General features: G+C 39.6%; 2 protein-coding genes across 3 annotated transcripts in view; one reads left to right on the plus strand and one right to left on the minus strand.

The window, feature by feature from the left end:
• mppe1 (metallophosphoesterase 1) lies at positions 1-12,084 on the plus strand. The gene is made up of 10 exons (XM_079650221.1): positions 1-508; positions 1,465-1,866; positions 1,997-2,105; positions 3,804-3,907; positions 4,861-4,941; positions 6,207-6,315; positions 7,169-7,228; positions 9,690-9,812; positions 10,135-10,275; positions 11,123-12,084. Exons 1-10 carry the CDS (start codon positions 399-401, stop codon positions 11,300-11,302), a joined length of 1,419 nt encoding a protein of 472 aa, XP_079506347.1. The 5' UTR covers positions 1-398; the 3' UTR covers positions 11,303-12,084.
• Positions 12,085-15,104: 3,020 nt separating this feature from the next.
• The window catches only part of LOC307019016 (guanine nucleotide-binding protein G(olf) subunit alpha), a 47,235-nt gene continuing 37,822 nt past the window's right edge, over positions 15,105-24,517 (minus strand). For both annotated transcript variants that reach the window (XM_079649617.1, XM_079649618.1), the window contains exons 6-12: positions 22,716-22,770; positions 22,548-22,621; positions 21,302-21,360; positions 21,011-21,131; positions 19,754-19,884; positions 19,600-19,667; positions 15,105-17,496 (exon numbers count right to left, since the gene is read on the minus strand). In XM_079649617.1, coding sequence (XP_079505743.1) covers positions 17,350-17,496; positions 19,600-19,667; positions 19,754-19,884; positions 21,011-21,131; positions 21,302-21,360; positions 22,548-22,621; positions 22,716-22,770 — 655 coding nt within the window. In that variant the 3' untranslated portion in view covers positions 15,105-17,349. The remainder of the gene's footprint in view (positions 17,497-19,599; positions 19,668-19,753; positions 19,885-21,010; positions 21,132-21,301; positions 21,361-22,547; positions 22,622-22,715; positions 22,771-24,517) is intronic.

Raw genomic sequence — 24,517 nt, forward strand, 5'->3', positions numbered from 1 at the left:
GCACGACTCAAATCTTGCACAAAAAGTCTGTTTTTCTGCAGCGGCGATTAATGTTTTAGAGACAAAGGGAGAACGGCAGGGGCCTGTTATGGGCATGTGTGGGAAGAACATACATGACTGACTGAGTCTTTAAATCAGAACTGGTTAAGCAGGTAACCGTGGGCTGTGATTAGTGAGTTTCGTCAGAGACTTCCTGTGAGCTTCCAACTCCTCTGGTTTCAGAGCTGCGAATACAAAGGAGGCTCAGGATGATTAGATTGTGTCTCTTAATCACTTAATCCCATTTGTCCCATAGTTGTTGGATCATTTCCATCTAAAGGTATTTTTGTGGACAAAAAACAGTTTTTCTTCTTACATTTATCAACAGTTTTATAGTTGATAGCTTGGCTTTTTAATAAATGACTTTCTCCCCTGCCAACCATCCCTCATCTTCTTCAAAAACACAGTCAAGCTCGCAGGTGAAAGCAAGAGAGAAACCGGAAGTGAGCTGTTTTGCCTTTGTGTTGAGGTATGTGTGTTTATTTCATTGTTTTGTATTCATTCTGTGGGCTTGTGGTTGTGTGTGTGTGTTGTTTTTTTACTCTGTGTGCTTTTGCTTGAATTATTTGTATTGCCTTTTATTGTATGTTCGTTTTTTACCTTTAATATTTGTCAATTGGGTTGCCTTTGGTTATGAGATGTGTTATACTAGGATCTCGTAAATGAAACAAAATAAGTTTAGATTCAGAACGTTTATATTGTATAATAATGAAATTAGCCATTTTGCATACTTTAATAGTGTGTTATGTGATTTTATTTAAGTACACAGGATTTTACACTTTGATATTGCTATTTTAACTTAAGTAAAACTCAACGTTGCTCTTCTTTCATCACTGCTCAAACATATATTTGTATAGTTAGATTTAGATTAGATCAAATGTACTTATTTGATCCTAAATTTGGATTTATTTTTGTAACGGTAGCATGTAAAACAGAAAAATAAAGAAAGAGACAGCTAATTTACTGTATGTACAAATCAACAATACAAAAAATACATATCTAATGAGTATTTCCAGATTACACAACATACAAATATACAGAATAAATTAGTAATACACTATTATAGAATAACCTACTATTAAATACACTATAAACAAAATATATATAGGGCTACATAATAACGTGTGCAAAGTAGTTGCCGTTTTCAATACAATTGTTCTTTAAATGCATTGAGGCTCAATGTGATCCTTATTGTAAATTATAAACAGTTTTATTTTGAAAGCCTATCACCGGAAGTGTTGTTTCCAGCTTGAGATTCAAAAACGGAGAGGAGATCTTTGATTTCGAAGCAGCGGCAGACTGACAGCTCCTCTCGGCTGCCACGAGCAGAGGAATTTATTTTTTTACTTTTTATCCAATATTTTTTTTAATCACCAGCTCTCCACACGGATATATTATTTATTTCTTGTTGTTTATCCGGCGCAGCCTCAGAGCGGCTCTTCATGATGAGCATCACTTGGCTGGAGACCTGAGCAGTGTTCGGGTCTGGAGAGAAGAAGATGCCTCATGGATCGCTCCATCACCGCCGCCAGTGCGCAAAGTCAGGGCATCTCAGCCTCAGAATAACGCAGAAATGCCGAGGTTTAGCGCCAGATGGGTGGTGTTGCTGGTGCTGATTCTCCTGGTCGGTGCTTTCTTCTACTGCGAGTATCTCATCTACTTCCCCACCATCCTCAAGTGTGCCTGGCCGAAGATTAGCCATGCTCGAGGCGGTGGAGAGGGCATCGACGGCCGGCCACTGGACTCCACATCTGTCCGCGCCATGGTGCTGTCTGATACCCACCTCCTGGGAGCCGTGGGGGGACACTGGTTTGACAAGCTGAGGAGGTAGGGGTTGTCATTTTTTTTGTTTTCATGCAATCCATCACTCCTCTTTTATCGTCTGTGCTCATGGCTCTGCAGGAGTGTAAACAAAAACAAGCCATAACGCTTACTTGTTGTCTCCAAACACGCACAGGGAATGGCAGATGGAGAGGGCTTTCCAGACCGCTTTGTGGCTGCTCAAGCCCGAAATAGTGTTTATTCTCGGGGATATTTTCGACGAAGGCAAGTGGAGCTCGCAGAAGGTAAGCTTTTTCTCTTTGTGCCTTATCTGCAAACCCACTGTGCTTATGATGATGATGATGAGGATGATGATGATGATGGTGGTGGTGGTGGTGGTGGAAGAGCAGAGGCCGATCATCATCATTTTGTAACATCCAGGCCTGCAGGATTAAAAAGAAAACATTAACAACAACAGCATGAATCATCTCATCCCAACATGCATCAGGCTTTGTGATTAAAAACCTCCTCTGGGAATTCTCAATCACTCATTACTGGACTGTCAAATGGTGATCTGTGAACTCAGAAGAAAGCCTCATTAAAACAGAAAACGAACCGTTCAGACGGTAAAATCTGCACCAATCTACTCTGTTTCCCTGTCAGCTTCCTCATTCATTTCCACTCTTGGCTGACAGCTCTTGTGTAATTTGTATTCTGGATGTTTTGCAAGAGGAAGGACACACAGCTTTTGAATGTGCAGAAGGGGAAATACTTAAAGTGGTTCTGCTTCTAAATGTTTTCATCAGGGATCCATGTGTCAATTATATTATAGACTGATTTGTTTACATGTCAGAAACAAAGAAAGAAAAGCTTGTTGAAAGTAACAAGAACAAGTTGCTTGTTTTGTTTGAAATAGGGCTGCAACTATCTTCAATGTCTATTAATCTGTCAGGTATTTTTTTGATTTCTTGATAGTCCACACCTCATAAAATAGTGATGGATAAAGGTCACACCTTCCAGGACCTTAAACAAACGGCTTCAAAGTGCTTTTGTCTCCGAAATTGTTCACAGAAAATCCTCCTTAAAACCAGCAAATACAAGACCTGTTTACAAATGCATTTATTCTAACAGTGAGGGGACTAACCTTTGTTGATGTTTCCTCTTGGAGGAATCAAAGCTTTGAATTTGCAAAATAATGATTTGTACTTAAAGTAGGGCAACTCGGGATTCTTTTTCTGTTTTGACTGAATTTTCATTCAATAAAAGTATTCAAAATATCTTCAAATTGCATTGACCAAAACCCAAATATAACGAGCCCTATTATGCTTTTTTGATTTTCACTTTTCCTGTAGTGTGTTATACAGTATAGGTTTTAGTGACTCCTTTGTTTACTTCTGTAACATAGTGACGTAATATTCGGGCTTCTATTGGCTAGCACTCCGACACACTGTACGTGATAGGCTAAGGGGCGGGACATCTCTAAGCACTTGACCAATCAGGGGGTTAAAAGAGGTGCTGCAGCACAGGCAGTATGAGAATAATAAATTAATGTTTGAACATTAAATAATTTAAACAGGAGAGGCACAAAATACAAATACGAACCCTTTAAACATTTTACAAAAAAATAAGAAAATGCACATTACATAACGTAATTTACAATTTTCCCGAACAATTGAATTCAAAGATGACTCGATTATTATTAAAATAATGTCGATGAATCATCTGTCAGTCAGCCCTAATTAAAACCAGCCTCAAGAGCCATTTAGAGAAATCAGTATGAAAACATCTCTTGGCTCCGATGTAATTAAAGGCTTCCTGTGAGCGTCTTCAGCCCCTGAGGTTCAACACTGGCTCTAAATCAAAGCTAAGTCACCCATGGGGGCTGCGGGGTGACCCTCAGAGATCCCATTAACTCTCATGAGCTTCCCAGAGGACCGTTGTCTTATTAACGGCTGTGCTGAAGCCGTGTGTTTGTGTTGATGTTGTTGTTTCTCTCTCTGCAGCACTGGGAGGACGACGTGCGGCGCTTCCACAGGATGTTCAGACACTCGGCTGAAACAGAACTGGTTGTGCTGGTTGGAAATCACGACATCGGCTTCCATTATGAGTAAGAGCAGTTTCCCTTTTGTTCAACCTTCAGACTATTAAACCGCCTGATCAGGTTCAGGTTAATCAGGATAACAATGTGTAGAGTTCAGGGAGTGTGTCACGTTAGCTGCCAGAAAAATGTCAATAGAACCCTCTTCCTATTGCAGCGACTCAGCAAACAGTGAGAACAAAAGGACTGTCCATAACCTTCAAGGGTATACTTGCTAAGGATGCAATAAAGAGGTTCATAGATACCTGTAAGGACACTGGAGTTTAGTTTTCAGACGTCATAATGTTTTGTGTATTTGTCAGAAAACCAAAAAGCAAGGAAAGTTCATTTACAAAGCACATTCCAGCAACAAAGCATAACATAAAAAATATCTAAAGCATCAGGACGAAGTGCTAAAAAAAACAACCCAAAGGACAAGAGAATGCAAAAGGACTCAAGGTTACATAGAATAATACAGTTACACAATGCAAGACTAGAAATCACAGTTACAGTGTACAAAATCAGCTGCAAACACAAAGTATTCATCTTTGGTTTACAATAAGAAGATTGTTTGTTTAAAGGGAGTTGGTTCCAGATATACGTTGCCTATGTAAAAAAAAAACGCAACCACATCCACAGAGCCCTGAAGCATCACCTGACATTATACTGCTTTACTTGTACCACAGAGGTCTTTATTATACATTATGCTTATTTTAGAGCCTGTATTGGATGTCATATTGTGCCCCCGTCCCCCCCCCCTCCCCCGTCCCACTCTGTATGTAGTGGCAAATGCTAATACCAAAGGATTCATAAAAACATCCTGCAGTTCAGTATTCGATGCCTAGATTTCAGAAATGTGGGATAATGCAGACATATGTGCTCTGATCAGGCTCGTGCGCTGACCGAGCTCGAGCAGACCGAGCAGCAGGTTCCTTGTTTTGTCGTTGTTTACGTTGTGACGAGCGTGTTGTGTCTCCCTGCAGGATGGACTGGTTCAAGCTGCAGCGCTTCGAGAAGGTCTTCAACGCCTCCTCCACCAGGATCGTCACCAAAAAGGGAGTCAAGTGAGTGACAAGAGGATGCAATTCACACGGTGATAACCCTGCAGGAATTGAACTGAGAAAGCTTGAAGGTCACAGGTTTAATCCACTGAGTCAGTCTATTATAGAACAACGTGATTTAATAAACGAAAACAGGCCGTGAGGTGTTCTACTTACAGAAACAAAATGACAAATTGCATCCCTGTTTTCACACTGTGCTGCTGCAGCAAACCTACTTTTTATGGATTCACTTATTTTTGTCACAGTCCTGAAAGTCCTTGAAGTTTGTCCTGGATTTCCTGAAAGCAATTTAATTAGGTTTCTATTGCAAATAAAGTCGTTTAAAGGAGTTCTCCAGTTTGGAAACAGATGGAGAAAAGCAGTGTCTTACTGTGAACGTGGGCAGCAGCAACATGCATTTAATCCTCCTCAAAAAATGGCCATCTAAAAATAATCTGCTGAGGTGTACACTATATTTATCATATTCTCACTTCCTTACATCACGTCAGCCATCCCTAACTGAAACCCTTACCTCTGCACCAGACTCCAGTCCTTTTACTTTGTCAAAAACTGAAGTTGCCGGACTTTCCAGCATCGATGACTTAGCGTGTTGGTTTTATTGTGCGATTTAGTTGAATCCAAACTAACCCTTTAAAACACCAAAGTAAGTCAAACACACTAACTGACCGAGGCAGCAGTACAAAAGCGTCTCCCGTGATCTGTGAAGTCAATGGAGTCTGGCGTTTGTTAAGAAAACAGACACGGATATAAAGGCTTCTCTCCCCCGTCGGAAAGGGCTGTCTGACGGGAAGATAAAGTGGTGAAAATATTTGAAATACAAACTGATATTGATTTATTTATGTGGCCAGAAAGCATCCCCCTGCTGCCCCTGTCCATAGCAATACAATGCATCATTTAGTATCGACTGTACTTGAAATTTTTGTGTAAATATTGCCTCATTGTTACAATAGTCTTTTAAAAAAAAGTTGTTTCTTGAAAAAGATGTCCTCTTCCTTTGTCTGTATGCACCAGTTATACTGAGAACATTCCTCGTATGTTTAACCAACCTGGTTATAAACCCAATTCTGATTCCTCCAAACTGCGTATGAGCTAACCCTAACCCTAAACTCATACTGACTCTGGATAAGTACCTCATATAACCCCTCCTAAAAACCTCCGAATCAGCTCTTTAAAGCACCCAGAATGAAAACAGCATAATATGATTAATCTCTGCAGCTCTTTTGGACTTTGTGCCAGAGTCACTGAGTGTATTTCCTCCCTGTGCTCAGCTTCCTGCTGGTGAACAGCGTAGCGCTGCATGGCGACGGGTGTCCCATCTGCCAGTCTGTGGAGAATGAGCTGATCAAACTTTCCAGAGACCTCAACTGTTCTCTTCAGGTGAGGAGGAAGCATCTCTCACACACTGTCACGCCTGTCAGCACCTGCAACACACTCGTGAAAAAACACGATTCAGTGTTTCCCATACATCGATTTAATTGTGGCGGGCCACCACAATTAAATATCGTCCGCCACAAATGGATCTCATAAAAAAAAAAATATTATTATAATTATTATTATGATTATTATTATTATTTTTTGTTTTTTTGTTTTAGTCTAATGGATAGTGTGGTGGGCTGATGATCGGAAGGTTGCAAGTTCAAATCCTGCCTGGAACACCACTACTAGTGTGCCCTTGAGTAAGGCTCTTAGCCCCAGGGAGAATGTCCATGTAATTGGTCATTGTATGTCGCTTTGGAAATAAGGCGTCTGCTAAATGCCTGAATTGTAAATTATATTTTTGGGAGAGTAAACCCCACGGATCCTCAACTCCGGTGTGTCTCACTCATTAACAACGCAACACAGAGCAACAAGAACGTTGTCTACAGTAGCCATGAACTCGCATGTATTATTTTATTTGAGGGGGGGGTGGATGCATGGACCACCCGAATAGGTTAAGGGGCCTTTGGCATTTCTTGCCGGGGGGGGGGTTGCGGTGCCCCCACAAATAGAATCAAATTCTGTGGGAAACACTGCACTTATATCCAAAGCTACGCCGTACCTGCAGCAGGTGTTGAGTCCTTTTGAAAGACACCTTAAAGCGGAGGCTAAACGCTTTTCTGTCGTCCTGCAAACAGCACACATCTTAAAATAGAAAGAATGGAGAGATGTGAAATAAGAGGGATTTTTGAGGACGCATGGTGAGTTTGTGTACAAGACTAACGATGAATTGTTTATGTTGTCTTTTCTGCAGAACTCAGGCAGCTGTGAGGGATCGCAGACGTACCCGCCCACCCCCCCCATCATGTTGCAGGTAAACTGCAGCTTCACTTTACTCACTGCATGTACTCAGACTCAGATCCTGTGCTGGAATAAAAGTAGAACCATCAAGGCCTTTCACACTGTTTTATCATATCATATTATTATTTTCTGTATCATCAACAATTACAATTAAGAGCATTTTAATGTTGTTATTCAACATACAACTAATGTGAGATACTGTTTACACTAGTATACCAAATCCTTTACTCAAGTAGAAGTAGAAATACCATCATTTGGATCCATTGTGGGATGGATAAAATCTTAAAAAATACTCCATTACAAGTAAAATTCCTGATTTTTTTTTTTACAAAAGTATTATCTGCAAAATGTACTTTAATCATCAAAATTAAAAGTACCAACTCTGCAGCATGTCTCCTTTCTCATTTATATATTACAAAATATATTTGTAAAGTAAGGGTACAAAGTAGCACACAATGGAAATACTCAAGTAACGTACCAGTTTGTCAAATAGACAGTAAATGTACTGTCACCACTGCATGTGTGTCCGTCACCATGAAGCAGATACCTTCCTTCAGGAGACAGGGGAAATAATTAGTGCTGAATTAATGAAAGGATTCATGAAATCTTGATAATACTCACAAACTCTGTACGTCAAATGCTTCACTGGTCACTGGATTGTTCCTCCTTAACTGTTTTACAAATTCATTTACTTCTGAATCCAAATCCCCTTCCCAGGCTGTTTCCTTTGCTTATCGTCATAAACTCTCACTGCTGAAGCTCCATATTGTCTTTAAGGCATGTGGATTCTGTCTCACATTTTTTTCACTAGAGGCTTCCTTCATAGCCAGGATAAACAGGAGGGGCGATCGCAGCGGCCAGCAGCTGTTTTAATGTACACACACACACACATTCTCACACACACACACACACACATTCTCACACACACACACACACACACACACACACACACAAACACACACACACACACACACACACACACACGCACACACACACGCACACACACACACACACAAGCACACGCACACACACACATAGAAATTCAAACATTTCCAAACCAATCCTGTAAACATTTACTCAACTGAGCAAAGACAATGTGTGAGCAGCTGATTTACTGTCTGTATTAATTTGTTGAGTAAAAATGTGTTCCTGTTTCTCTAATGTGGATCCATCTGTTTGTTGTCTCTGTAAATCAAATCCCTTCTGGTTTCCACAACTCCATCTCCTGGCAGGTTTAGTTTGGAGCAAGCTGAAGCAATGACGTTCAAATCAATCGTTGACAACTCAATTTCTGCTGATTGACTAATTTATTATTTTACTCATTTAGCACGAAAGCTTTTCCAGATCGGGACGTTTTTTCGACAGTTTCTCTGCTGCCTCTTTTTGTGTGAGAATCAGAAATCACATAGATTTAGTTTACACATACCAGGAATTTGTCTTGGTGTACATGTTGAACACATAAACACAGTTAAAGAAGATCAAAAGTAAGAAAAAACAACCCAAAAAAAATCTATATTTTTGTTTCAACTTGTATACGTTAAGAAAATGATTTGTATCACCTCATAGAGCACATGTGTCAAACTCAAGGCCTGGGGGCCAAATCAGGCCCTTGGTGGATTTAATTTAGGCCCGCAGGATAATTTCGAGTTACTATTAGATCTGGCCCGCCGGTATATTGCACGCACACCTTCACTCCATCCTGAGGGTCTCCTCAGCTCAGAGCCTGACCCCAAACAGGATGTTTCCTTCTGCACTTTGTTTCTTGAGACAACAGGGCAGGTTTGGTTTGTTCTTTGACTGAATTATTTTTGTTGAAGTTGTTGTTGGCCTGTGGAAAAATGTAATCGTAGGAAATGACTCTGCAGATAGAGCCATAAGAAATGAATGCAACTGATTATTTAATGTTTAATGTTGTTTTTATAGGCAATAATTTAAGCTTTGTTATTCCCAGGTTTAATATGCGCAATAGGTTCATTTCAATACGTTTTGCAATAAACATTGAACCAGTCCGGCCCTCGACTAGTACCCATTTTTTTATTTTGGCCCACTGTGTATTTGAGTTTGACCCCCCTGTCATAGAGTTTTACTAATGAAAACATAATCTAAGACAAAAGTAGTCATTTGTAAATGTTTGCTGTTGTCCCGCTCTATTTGGAATGAAATAGCCCTCTTAGTTTTCTCTCTAACTCTGGGATGTCACCCTTGCATAACAAAATAACATGATTTTTAATTTTCAATATTTATGTTTTTAATTAGTGTTTCCTATCCTCATTACTTTTTGTGTTATTTTCATGCCTTGTTTTTCTTTCTATATTTCACATGTCTTTTAGTTCTAAGCATACTGTACCTGTTGTTGTTATTATTGTTATTGTTATTAATATGATTCTTACATTTCTTTACTGTAATATGAAGCCTTCTGAACTAGACCACATATACTGTATGGAGTATTATAATCAATGCTTCTCTGTCTGCAGCACTACCCTCTGTTCAGAGTGAGCGATGCCGGCTGCACGGGGCGGGACGCGGCTCCTCCTGAAGAGCGCCACCTGCTGTTCAGAGAGAAGTATGACGTGTTGTCTAAAGAGGCGTCTCAGAGGGTGAGGGTCTGCAGACACACAACATTATCCCTCCTTCTCTTGCAGCACACATCTCCACTGAAGCGCTTTTATCCAATTAAAACTCACAACTCATATATACCAATATTCCAATTACTTGTATAAAGACTAATCTGCACTATTTACTTGAAACTATTATCTGATTTATTGTGTTGCACTGTTGGAGGAGCCTGTGACCTAAGACCTTTCGTTGTCATAACTACACAGTAGCTATGCATACATGACAACAACAGCCTTGAACCTTGAATGCTTGAATGTTCCCGTGTGATCAGATGATGAGCCGTGATGTGTTTTCTGTCCTCAGCTGCTGCAGTGGTTCAAGCCTCGCCTCATCCTCAGTGGACACACACACAGCGGATGTGAGGTTCTCCATGACAACAAGTACCCCGAAATCAGCGTGCCGTCCTTCAGCTGGAGGAACAGGAACAACCCCAGCTTCATCCTGGTGAGCAAAACAAACACTCCTTTAAAACTCACCTCTCCATTCCCGAGTTCTCCTGATAAACTCCTTCGCTCATTTCATGACTTATGAGTTGGATCTGATCTCTGAACTATAGTTTGTAGTTTCTGTCCATTCCCATTGAATGTTCCTCTTTGCATTTTTGTATGTACGTTGGTTTTAGTAAAAGTGTCTTGGATTACTTAGAAAAGCGCTTTATAAATGAAATACATTATTGTTATAGTAGAGTGTCTGTGAGGCTGAACTCTCAGTATGCTCTCAAAACGTTGTTAGCCACAGAAGGCAGCTGTTTTCAGTATGTTTGCTTAAAAAAAAAAAAACATAACACATGGAAAAACAAGCGTCTGAACACCTTTTATTCAGGAGTAGTTTTAGGCTGTGATTTTTCTATGATCAGTGAAGTTCTCTTTTGTCTTTTCCGAATATTAACCCCCTCTTCTGGTTCCTTACATTTTGACCCCGATACCGCAACATAACATTGCAATATGAATATCTACAATAAATAAACATGATGTGATTTGTTAAATGTAAATGTACTCTAAGTACGTTAAATACACAATCTGGTTAGTTTTCCTTTTTTTAAATATATTCTACTGTCCCCCAAAATGTGTAACTATTATGTCAAATAGACCTATCAAGCTCTGTTATGGGGGTAATACAAATATAAGGGATTGTATGTTTGAATAGTCAGATGAATGTGAAAATGTGCAGCAAGGAACCACACAGTGTGTTTGGGACGCCCCCTGGTGGCCAAGGCCCCTTTAAGCACCAATAATAGCAGTTATCACCTCTAACTTATTTGACCTCCCTGTCTCCCCCCTCCCCCTCTCAGGCCTCGGTGTCCCCCGGCAGCTTCGCCATGTCCAAGTGTTTCCTCCCGGAGGAGAGCACGGTGATCGGGGTGTACTGCTCGGCCGGCGGCTGCCTGCTGCTGCTGCTCCTCGCCCAGTGTGTGTGGATGAAGGGCCTGCTGCAGTGCCTCAGCCTGCTGGGGAAGCACAAGTCTCTGTGAACTACGTTTCCCAGAGTGCACCAGGAGAGCTCAATGGACTTAAATGTGAATTTCCTCTACAAAACTCTGTTTGTCCAAATGTTTTACGGCACTTTGAAGGAAACTTATATATGTTTTAAATGTCTTAAAAAGACTTAAAGTTTATCACGTGTGATATTTATGAGAAAGCAGATGATTTTTGTGCCAAATTGTTGTTAACAATCATATAGTGTTAGTTTTATATTCCTTGGGAGTGCCAAACAGGTAGAGATTATTGTAGCACAAGAAGCACAGAAAAGTAAAATATTGACTTTACAGTTAAACTGTGAGTATAAGGAAGCACAAATCTGCCATAAAGTCAGAACAAAAGGAACACAACGTACATGTGTAAATGCTCACGGTCTGATTTCAGGTGGTAAAGTCAGTTTTTGTCTCTTCACTTTAATGTAAACGCACATCTCACCTTTCCTCTCTGTCGTCTGATGATCCCCCCCCCCGGTTCCTCGTTGTTTTTACTATGAAGCATATCTGAAAATATTTATTGCTGACTTTCTGTGCCAAACGTTTGTGAAGGTTTGTTGAACTGTAAATAGCAAATGAGAATCTTAAGGTCTGTTTTTAGAGATGTAATCTATCACCTGAAGCCATGTCACTTTATGGAAGAGAGAGATTATTTTAAGATGTTCTACACCAGCTGATGGATGTGATTGAAACACAAAACCTGTATTTGTAATGCCAAATCATGTGAAATGAGAAAACGATTAAAATATTATTGGGCAAATGTCCCTGATATTGAGATATGATTCCTGCTTCCATTTGTCTCTTTGTGTTTGTATTAGAGCTGGATAATATGACCTGTGAATTTATACATTCGTCAAAGGTTGGAAACATTGTGTCGCGAACTGTGGGATATCTTTGTGAATTAGGTCCTATGTGTCAATTTAGCAAAGCAAAAAGTGTATTTTTCATAGAATTTTTGCATCAATATGAAGATTTACCTGGAATGTTCAAGAAATGGGAAGCAACCAGAAAGAAAGTATTTTCAATTAATCTATTGATTCATTGTTAGTCTATAAAAAGTGCTAAAAAATATGAAATATGTATGTCACAATTTCTCAGAGCCTAAAATAATATCTTTACATTTGTGTTAGTTTCATGTGATTAAGCTGAAATGGTAAATGGACTGTACTTATATAGCGCTTTATCCAGTCTTTAAGACCCCTCAAAGCGCTTTACATATTACATGTCATTACACCCATTCATACAGAGCACCTTACTCTAGGACCTAACATTCACACACCGTTGGCCATGCCATCGGGAGCAACTCAGGGTTAAGTATCTTGCCCAAGGATACATCGACATGTTGACTGCATTGGCTGGGATCGAACCCACAACCTTCTGGTTGAAAGACGACCACACTCCCTCACAGCCACAGTCGCCCTTTTGAAATATAATTAATTAATTAATTAATCCTGTGGTTTGAGAAACTAAGGAATTCAACAATTGTGCCTTATAATACTTAACAATTAAAGGTGGGTAAGTTTGAGAAACCGGCTCGAGATACACTTTTTGTTATATTCCATGGAATGCTCTTAACATCCCGATAGCAATGAATATTTTAAGTGCTTTGACAAAAAATCCATACAAAAAATTCATCTGTGGAAGCCGTAGCGCTGTAAAAAGTACGACCAATCATCTGAGCCGCCCCGGCTAAAATAACTGGATGGCCTACCTGGCTGTCAGCCTTCCATCTGTGCACAAACTTATCTCGTGTCCTCATTGGTCATGTGCGCGTTCGTGTTTGTTGGAGGAGGGGCTCTGTAAGGAAGTGGCAGATTTTTTCCGGCTGTGTATTTTCAAATTCTAGCACACTCGAGCTGGTTTCTCCAAAATGACCTACCCCACCTTTAAATTATGAATGAAATTATCACTAAATGATCAGAATAACCAAATTAAGACATACTCATTAAAACTTGCACTCCTTAAAGCTTTTCACTTTGTTTGTGATCATTGAATATGATGTTTTTAACTTAAATAACGTAAATATAATTAATTAGCATTGGTGGTCGAGGCCTTAGATTTAAGACTAATTATATGTAATTGCTGTTGGGCATATGATGAAAACATTTATTGTATTTCAGTACAATTTGTAATATATCAATGTGCCTTTTTAACAGGAGCCACTAGAAAAAACACAAGGGTCAATAATAAAATGAATGAGTGAAATTACTTTTAGCGGCTTCAGTTTTAGGGTTCTGTTGTTTTGCACTTTGATTTCTGTCTTTACTGTCCGGGACACTTGAGCCTTCTCTAATGTTGTCAGTAACACCTGTACTTTTCCTCATACGACAAGTTCAAATGTCAGCTGTGAAAACCACCTGTATTTACACCAAAACACTCTGCTGGAACCATAGACTGGAACCCAGCCCCTCGGATACAGTAACCCCCCATAGCAACCCTCGAGCCTCAACAGGGACATTTCTGCTTTTCATTTTCAGATCATTTTAGCTTTGTTCATGCGTATGTCTTACATTTTAGCTAGGGTGCTAGGGGAAAGTTTAACCCCAGCTCCTATAATAAGTCCATGATAAATCAGGGTATATGGAGGAATCCTGAAGTCAAATGTAATACGTTTGGCTTTTAAGACCTTTTTTAAGACCCTTTCCATACATTTTAAGACCTCATCGCCACTTGGAGTTTTAACCGGTTACATTGGCGACACACTTTACCTCACATTTGCTACACAGTATTGATTGTCCTTCCTCCTTATCTTCCAACCATTTGGACGCAAACTTGCATTTCCTCATAACGATGTCGTTTAACAACCGGCGTAAACGGACCTTCGCGCGCTATCAAGCAGTGAGCGTGCGATGTCCTGTTCAGATGACGTCAAATCCAACGGGATGCCATAAATAAACTACACAGAATCACACTACACACCTACGCAATGATTACATTCAGGCAGACTGTAGAATACAACCTCTTTGGACAACTTATATACTATAATTGAAAACAAGCTACAAAATGTAATACCTTGGAAAATGCCGTTTAATACTTTTAATAATCTTACATTTTCGCTAAATTGATTGATCAACTTTTAATACTTTTTAAGACCCCGCGGACACCCTGTAAATGGTGTTTTTAAATGCCATTTCCAAATCTTTCATTTTTGTAAAGCACGTTGAATTGCCTTGTGTTGAAAGATGCTATAACTTGCCTTGCCAAAAATAAATACTCGTTTACAGGATAAGTGTAATATTTGTGGCCTTTTTTTGATTAAAAATACTAGAATATAAAAGGGTTTAAATTCTGGAAACTAATGAAGACTTGTTTGTGGTGATTATGGATGATGTTGCTTAACATTTAAATATATTAAAAATCATGTTAAATTAGATTTTCTAAATATCTTTTGTCCACTAATTAAGTAAAAAGTGTTTGTTTTGTTTTAAACACTGAAATAAAAATGCATCAAATCCACAATCTACCCAATCATTGACATGTTTGTCTACTGTAAAAAAATATATAAATCCCCTTCCATAAAATATACAGAAAATGATAAAAGTTTTTCTTTTCCTAACAACAATGGCCTTGTGTAAACAGTCATTTAAATGGTTAAAATTATGAAAATAAATCACATTTCTGTATTTAAAATTAGAACTAAAGTTGGTTAAAATGTGTAAAATACTAATCTAACATTTTTTGATGCAGACATTTTTCTTCCTCTCAGGAAATCAGAATAACTTTTTTTAAATGACACAAACCTTTCTGCAACATCCACAAAGAAAACAACGGCAACAAATCTGGACACAACTGGACACCAAGATGGAAATAAAGCAAAGTCCTCTAATGTGCCTCTTTATTTAAAGAAAATAAAAATGTCATTTAATCATCCTCCCAGGCCAAACAAGGTTTTTGCACCTCCAGTCAGTTCACTCTCTTTTGGGGATAGACGTGTACTGTAGCAGAAGAAAAGGCTGATGCTGTTTGTACAAGGAGAAGAGCTTGTCTTGTTGGGTGCTGCTCACACATTCATAGTGCCTGTGCCATTGGGTATGGCTCCAAAGGACCAAAGAATTACTAATATTGCACGCTCTCATTTATTCATCTCCATTCTAAACATGCTTTCCTATGTGTGTATGTATACATATTTACCGTATACATACATAGGTATGTACACCTAGGCACACACATAATTAAACATGTATAATTGTACATATATATTTATATAGACCTATAAATTTACATGTACATACATTTATAAAATTTTACACACAACGCACACTCGCCCTCGCACGCTCACGCACACACACAATGCGTCTGTGAGTCTATGTTTGTTTTATGTACACATGCGCACAGGCACGCACATCAGTACAGATCTCAGACACACTTCATATCGAAAAAACGTTGGTTCCTATTAAAACAACACCAGGTTGCAATTTGGACACTTTCAATGGATTTCCAATGTTTGTTTAAAGCTGTGAAATTCAAAATAAAAAAGGAGGAAAAATAAAACCAACAAAAGAACGAAAGAAAAAAAGGCATGGCGCTGCAACATCTGGTCTTCACTGCAGGTAAGTGGTTAATTTGCATAATGTATACAGGTTTTTAGGATTTTTTCCCTATTTTTTATTTTTTACTAAACAGCATTTCCTTTTTTTTTATAAACCAGAAAAAACTAAACTCTACAGAGAAAGTCCCCTACCCGCAGTCTTCCGCTGCTGATAGAGATTGACATCAAGCTGTACAGCGCAGTCGAAAACATACTTACATCTGAGCTCATTTACAGGTACAGCCATAATCAAGGCACAAAGATCTACAAGTAGATTTGTTTTTCTTTCAATTAAGTTGTACAAAATAATATTACATTTTACAGTCTGTACAGGATAATTCAACCTTGCACAGTGTACAAGTTAACAAAAAAAAGAAAGAAAAAAAAGAGAACAATACATTTTTCTCTCCCGTCCCTCCACCCCTCCCGCCCCCCCCTCCCATCAGTATCTCTAAGCTAAAAGGGTGGTTTGTGTGGAAAAAGGAGGCAGGTCCGAGTCCGTGGAGGCAGCAGGGCTAAGGTGCAGAGAGCTCAGTCCCTTTTCCTTCATTTAAATCCTTCTTCTTCTTCGTGTTTCCTGCCCCCTCACACTCTCCGCTCCACTCGTCTCTCGGCCGCTCGGCAAGCTAACATCGTGACGGGGTAATAAATATTGTGATGCTACATTGTGTGTATGCTTCCTCTGGAGAAAAAACAACGACAACAACCAAAAAAAAAAAAAAATATTAAGGAACCTGATGCAAAGTGCATTTATCTCTTCATCCACTCGGTTCCCCTCCCCCATCTCTCTCTCCGGGGGGTGTCGTCCCGAGGAGAGGAGACGCAGGGCAGAGGGGGTGACGGGGCAAACAAAATAAAATAGAAGGGGTGGGGAGGGGGGGGGGCGGGGGGGGCAAAGGTCATGGTGGTGATGCCAGCTTTACCCGGCAGGTGACACACAAACATAAACACATGCGCTCGCTCACATGGCATTCCTCCTTCACACACACTTGAACACACACACACTGCCTCTACACTGAGGTCCTGTAGGTGTGTTGTTATGTATCCACACCCACCAGTCCAGGTCCAATGACAAAGCCACAAAAAAAAAACAGGACACAAAGGGGCAAAAAAAATAAAAAATAGGAGGTAGCCCAAGGCTTAGTGGAATGACAAAAATCAAGGCATTCAAAAGGGATTAAAAGAAAAGGAAGGAAAGAAACGGCACGCAACAACTTTGTTCCCAAACCTTCCTTTCACATCGGTGAAAACGGGGAGGAATCGGTCTCAGAGAGAAAAAAAAAAAAAAAAAAAACGTACAAAAAGCTAAGAAGTTAAGAAGAGGAAGAGGATTTGACACACTTCAGTAGTACTTCATAGTCCTCGACAGGAGGGGGTGGTCAGAGGGTTTCTTTCAGGGAGGAGGGGTGAGGAGTAAAGGAGGAGGAGGAGTAGAGGAGGAAGAGGAGGAGGAGGAAGGGTTCGTCAAGGATGCAGAATGGTGGAGAGAAACACAGAAGGCTGACGGAGGCGTCTCCCATCACAAGAGTTCGTACTGCCGCAGGTGCATTCTCTGGATGATGTCCCGGCAGTCGTTGAACACCCGCCGGATGTTCTCTGTGTCCACGGCGCAGGTGAAGTGGGGGTAGCAGTAATGTCGGCCGTCGCCACTCGCAGTGCTGATCCGCTGAGAGGAGAGAGAGGAAGTAACATGTGATACGAGTTGAGCATAAGATTTTGATGTTTGTATGGGTTTTCTTTTTTTACCCTTAGATGCATAAGTGGGTCTTTTTTGACCCGGTGAGGTGGTTTTCTTTGTATCTTTGTAATTACATTTTTTTATCAATTCATATTCCAGCTATTCCTCAAAAAACATGTTTTGGATATCATGCCATTCAAATTTTTTATTTACATTTTAAGAAATTGTAGTTTTTGTATTTCTACCCCAAGCTTCCATAAGTGGGTCAAAAATGACCCGCATGCATTTCCTATGGAATCCTATGGGAACCTTTGATTCTTATCACCTGTTGCTGTCAGGAATACATTCACTGTAGAACACACAGACCACATCACAAATGACACCTCTCAGGAAGATTATTTTACACAGCAAGATCTGATACCTGTCAGTATCATAATAATACATTATATTTTTAAAGGGCTTTTCAAGGACTCAAAGTCGCTTTACAATATAAGGGAAGGTTAGGGTGGGGGGTATAGGACTATCAAACTTGATCAACCGGCATGGATTGATGGGGGGTGGGCTATGAGTAGACAAGAGGAGAAGAGATGAGTTTTGAAAAGGGACTGGAATACTGTGAGGGTCTCAGAATAGCGGAGATCTTTGCATCAACATGTTCAAAACGTTTTTTTTCAAAATGTCAAAAAAATGTCTAAAATTATAAATAGTCAACAATTAAAGATAAAATATTGCTAGTGTGAACCAAAATATAATACTAAATATTATACAAGGGAGTTTTCTTAACCAAAATGACAAAAATGGCATAAAAACACATATTATTCTAATACGGGTCCTTTTTGACCCACTTATGGAAGAGTGTGGGGTCCAGTCACTCTAAGGGCATCGAAGGGTTAAACAGTTTTTATTGAGATTTCAAAATCTGAAAAATATACATTCTGTATATGTTTTTATATGTTTTTCATTATTATTTGACTCCTATTGTGTTATTTTATATTTGTTCCATTCACAGCACTTTGGTCACCTGAGGTTGTTTTAAATGTGCTATATAAATAAACAAAGATTGAGATTGAGATGTGAGGTCGTCTTTTAGACACTCTGAATTCCTTCCACCTTCCTGACCTTTGTCCTTAAGAAACTTCTGGAAAGTTCCCTTCCTTTCAAATGTCACATTATTTCTATATTATAAGCTTTTTCCACAGCCTCAGCACATACTGTAAGATCACTTCCTGTCCTAACTTTGAGTGTGAGCCATCTGTCATTTACCGTCTGTGACACAAATCATCTGTCTGTTTTTCAAGTTTGATATCTGCTGTAAAGTATTACTTCTTTGGAATATATGCATTTATTTTCCTTGGATTTAAAAAAGCCTTAAATGAAATTTGATTTAAAAAAATTGATACAAAATCACTTCATCCACAGTCTGATTGGTCGTTTGGGAGCATCTTTAAAAGCTGACCTGATGCTAATCTGTTGCAACTATACAACACTTAGCTAACTTAGGATAAGTGTTTCTTTTAATACAAGTTGTATTAGGGTTAGGGCACGTGTGTCAAACTCAAGGCCCGGGGGCCAAATCAGGCCCGTGGTGGATTTAATTTCGGCCCGCAGGATAATTTTTAATTACTATTAGATCTGGCCCGCCGGTACATTGCACGCACACCTTCACTCAATCCTGAGGACACCCACCAGTCCAGGTCCAATGACAAAGCTATTGGGTTTTTATAGGCAATCATTTAAGCTGTGTTAGTTCCAGGTTTAATATGTGCAATAAGTTCATTTCAATAAGATTTGCAATAAACATTGAACCAGTCCGGCCCTCGACTAGTACCCATTTTTTTTGTTATTTTTTTTTTGTTAGGGTAAGTAATGAAATGCACAGACACACAAACACTTGATCTCACAGGTGTTCACCTCAGGAAATAGAAACAGATTTAGGCAAAAGGAAGGAAAAGTCCCTCTTTTCAGCTCCTACTGTTCCTAATAATAAGTCACGTAACATACAATAACACTGACCAATGAATTAAAAGGATGAAGCTATTCACGGCTGGACAGTCATCAACTTCAGCTCTCTACAAGCAGAGAAATACTTACAAGAAACTCGTCTCGGATGAAGAACTTAGCTCTCGTCACTCTTGGGTCCTCACCAGGTTCAGGAGTTGCTAAAAGAAACACAGATTCTCATTCAAACACATACTGACGTAAAGAGCAACTCTAAGGTACTTGTTTATTTCAGCGGGGCACGAACCTTCATTTGGTATGGTGTAGCGAGCATATTCGGGGAAGTAGTCTTCAATTTTGGATTTTCCAGCTAATACTTTCTCAGCCAGCATGTCCTGCTTGTTCAGGAATAATATGACCGATATAGTGCGTAACCATCTGAAAAACAACGTCACAGCATGAGTATCTACACTGCATGAGAGTCAACATGACTATCAAACCCCGTCAGTTCAAGTCAAAAGATGGAACGAGCGGTCCTCTGAACTTCTTGGTTAAGTTTTACGACATAAAAAGTGTGATGATTTTGAAAGAAGTGTTTATTTTTTACTTTTAGGGCTTTTTTTAATGCTTTCGTTAGCGACACACGACCGGACATTATAGGGGCAAAAGAGAAGTGGACGTTGCATTAACCCTTTAAATGTTTCAATGACCTTAAAGCAGCAGGTATTATAAGTCAAATTCTTGTTTTTAGACTGAATGTCCTCACAGAACATGAAGGCTATGCATGTTGATTTTAGAACTTCAAGTATATTCAGATGACTACTCCTAACTAGGGATGCTCCGATCGATATTCACTCTCTGCCGATCGGTCGGTGCTCTCTATAAAGGCCGATCGGGAGAGCAGATCACAGGACGTAGAATACATGACACTTTTCTCTGTGCAAGCTTGCCAAAATGGCTTCACCGGTCTGGCAGTATTTTAAGGTGACCGAAAAAGACAGTAAAATAGCGGTATGCAACGTGTGTGAAGCAGAAATCCTGCAGCTCCGCCCGCTGTGACGGACCGCTGAGCGGAGCAACACACACACTAAGAGTTAGACCTAACACACTTAGCTATTTCATCTACCTCTGGAACAAGCTAAACTAGTTATACATATGTTTATCCTTCACTGTCGGGTCACTCATTACTGGATCAGTGAGCTGCATGAGATACTGACAGGCTGTCAGGAGAGAGAGAGAGAGAGAGAGAGAGAGAGAGAGAGAGAGAGAGAGAGAGAGAGAGAGAGAGAGAGAGAGTTATTATCCAAAGTTAATGTAAACTTGAATAATGTACTTCATTTGAAAGTAATAATTATGTTGGTTGTTGTTTGTGGAAGCGCCAGTGAATGAGCCCCATTAACTGAGTTTTAAACATCACTTTAAATGGAAGATCCCCATAGGCCCCGCCCACTCGATCGGATTGGCCGATACTGATTCCGGCGATCGGCCCCAAAATTGTCGATCGGAGCATCCCTACTCCTAACATCATTGAAGCCCCCTTAGAAGCAAGTCTTTCCTGCCTCACCTGTTGTTCCAAATACTGCGGAAGAGGTCCAAGGCTTCCCGTAGCCTGTTGGTGTTATTGTCTTCCCTTATTACCATGTTGTAGCTGCTGCTGGCCACCACGAAGATGATGGCAGTGACGTCTGGAAGGAGAAGAAGAAGAAGAAGTAGAAGAGAGGAACCACATGAGGACAGCTCTCTGACATCATGTGTGTAGAAATAACCCATAAGAGGTGGAGTGCTTAATGACAGATGAGATGTGATAGGAGGAGACTGTGTTGTAAAGTTCAAGATGAAGAAGGAAAAGTCTCACCGTTAAAGCACTGGATCCATTTTCTCCTTTCATCTCTCTGGCCTCCAACATCAAACATGCTATGGAGGAAACAAAACACTGGGTTAGACTTAACAACACACACATGTTGCTGCTCTGTGTAATCAAAGAGGTCATGTCTGGACTTCAGGTTCAGATTGTACTTTATTTAGCAAGCCTTAAAAATATTTTTTTCTTTTAATCATTTATTTATTTGGGGTCACATTATATTAAAAGTACAGTTTTTCAAATCATATATTTTTAGAGACCCGAAAACGACAAATGAAATCGCAAACAAAATTAGTCAAAATAAAATAAAAAGTACACAGGGGTTGTTTGAAATGGCAAATGTCTACACATGCATACATATCAACATACATACATGTGTCCATACATACACACCTATACATATACATTCAATCGGTGTATAGAAACAGTCAAACAAGGGATGGTCGTCTTAGCGATATGTAGATTCTCCACTTTCTCCATATTTCCTCAAATGTGTTTTCCTGAAGCCTCACTGAGAAGGTGATTCTTTCCATGACATACATTTCATGGATTTTCTCGTACCAGTCTTCAAGAGAAGGGATGTCCGCTTTGAGCCATTTTCTAGTTCTTACTTTTTTTTGCTGCAACAGTAAGAATTCCAAATAATTGTTTTGTTTTGAGGTTTGTGGGGATTGAATGTACGAGCCCAAATAGAAATCCGTCCCATTTTAATGGAGGTTGTGTCCCTGAGCTTTTACATCCACCCTTCAGGATGATATTATTTGAAACAAAGGCTCGATTCAAAGTCTGTTGTCTCTGCGGCGGCAGAAATGGGTCATCTCATCCGACATCGTCAGAAACTGTTACAAAACATTGACTTTAACTTCTATCGGCTGCTTTTATAGCTGGGGGGAAAAAACGTTGATCTTAACCGTGAATATAGGAACGAAAGTCACGCAAAAAGGAAGCAGATTTATGCTTTGGTAAAAAAATCGACGTCAAGTTTTGGTTGACCCCGCGTGTTGCTGTGGCATTTGAGTATTTGGGATTTTACGATGGAAATAGTAAGTATGTTAAGATAAAAAAAAAAAAATGTGGGCACATACTTGGTTACAAATGTATGAATTTTGTCAATTTAGTCTGCGTATATAATATATATTCCTAGTTGCTTGAATAAACCATTAATTAAAGAATAGACCAGACAAAGAAAGCACCGTCTTTACCTTTACGTGTGTCTGAGTGAAAGCTGAGCAGCACTTACTGAAAGTTCACTTTGTCTACTTGGAACCTCGTCTCGAAAATCCCTGAAGTTAACACTCGGCAGCGTAGCAGGTCCTGGAAGAGAAGACGTATCGAGTTCAGTAACATTTCAGACAAGCTTTTGGAGGGGCTTTCCAAACTTTAGACTGTGCACAGTGACGGGACTGACCTGGTCCGTTGGTGTGTAGTCGTTCTGTCTTACAGAGTCAATTCTGTCCAGGAAACTGCGAAGAAACAAACAACACAGGGTTATTAATAAGTCTGCAGGAACACGAGAAAGATTTAAATAAATAAAACAATTCAAAGCAAACCAGGAAATCTATCAGATGAATCTCCATATTTACTGATTTCTAAAGAATAAACAGAGATCCAGAGCTCATCTCACAGAGAAACCCCAGAGACAACTTTCACCACAATCTGGTCTCTTTACCAACAATCTTCACTTCTGATCACACGTCACAACTTTCACATCATTCATGAAACCCGTTGTGCTGCGTCAGTTATTCATTCGCTCAAGTGAGATACACAGGAAGCTGCACAAGGCGGCCGCCATGTCTGCCTCCTCTCTCAGATACTCTCTGCAGCCGGTGTTGAGGCGGCCGCTCGCCACAAGAGGGCAGGGCTGCTCAGTCTGGGCTATTTTGGTCTGTCTCTAGCCAGAGTGATTACATAAGGCGGTTATTGTGGAGGTTAGACAGCTTGCTTCACTACTGAGAGCATGTGCACAGCAGAGGCTCAGGACATTGGGCCGGGGACACAGGGTCACTCAGCCCCTGGATCATCTGCATCGCATCATCAAAAACAACCATTTATTCACCTTATTCTTCACCTTAACTAGGGTGCTTCAACGTGGCCTTCTTTTCTGATCCAACTTCCGTTTCAAGGCGGAAGTGCTATTAATATTGACTAAAAAAAAAGTTCCATTACTGCACTGCTGTGCGAAAAAGCACCAGACAGGATATACATTGCTTTTAGTTTCAAGCGACTGTACACCATTTTTTTTTAATGTATATAGTACACTATGTTTATATGTTTAGTAGATTGGTATATTAGATAGTATTCTAATTCATTTTCAATATTTTATAGTGTTTAGATACTACTCTAAATATATGCTCTTTTTTATTGAGAATATGTATATATTGTTATTACATTTTTTTATGTTTGTATTTTATTCTATTTTTAGTAAGGTTATAATTTTTATAGATTGACAAAATTATGCTTTGACAAAATAATTTCCCAACTTGCACCTACCTACCTACCTACCTACCTACCTACCTACCTACATACCTACCTACCTACCTACCTACCTACCTACCTACACAGCGCGATACATAAAACAAAGCTTTTAATCTACACAAATGTATATGTATATTTTCCAAAGCAAAATGCACTTGAAAATACTTTGGTATAAATATGTTTGTGAGCATGAAATGTAAAAGTGTTACTCCCCTAAAGGACCTTAAAAGTGATGGACTAAACGTCTCTCTTGCTCTCTCTGTAGTTTATCAACTGAACTTCAAACACGTGCTGATAAATTGATTACTAGTCCAAAATAAATCGGCAACCACTTAAAACAAATGTTTGGCTTTTTTGAGAATTAGCTGAATCTGTAAGTCTTCAATTATATAAAATGTGTTATTTTGAATAAACCAAACGCTGAATTGATCAGAAAATAAAATAAGCAAAAACCTGACAACTAATTACCCAGAAGCCTTCATCACTAATCAGTAGTCCAGGCCACAGCCATCATTATGACAGCGATACTATTTAATATCAATAAACAATGGAGAGAATGATACAAATTAAGGAAAAGATAAAGCCGAGGATCATCCTTCATTTTTCACCAAAGCCCTCTGCAGCTTCAGGATGTCATAGGACACGGCTACAAGCAATCAGCGTTCGATCCATTAACACAATCTATCACTGCATACGCTCGTCAACAACCTTTTCTCACGACTAAGACAAGAGGAC

The sequence above is a fragment of the Notothenia rossii genome, assembly GCF_949606895.1.
Source record: "Notothenia rossii genome assembly, chromosome: 9".
Lineage (NCBI taxonomy): Eukaryota > Metazoa > Chordata > Actinopteri > Perciformes > Nototheniidae > Notothenia > Notothenia rossii.

Bases quoted from the DNA above. Each gene is read 5' to 3' on its own strand.
- mppe1 (XM_079650221.1), top strand. From the start codon at position 399: ATGACTTTCTCCCCTGCCAACCATCCCTCATCTTCTTCAAAAACACAG. The intron at 2,106-3,803 runs GTAAGCTTTTTC...CTCTCTCTGCAG, and splicing joins GCAAGTGGAGCTCGCAGAAG to CACTGGGAGGACGACGTGCG. The intron at 10,276-11,122 runs GTGAGCAAAACA...TCCCCCTCTCAG, and splicing joins ACAACCCCAGCTTCATCCTG to GCCTCGGTGTCCCCCGGCAG.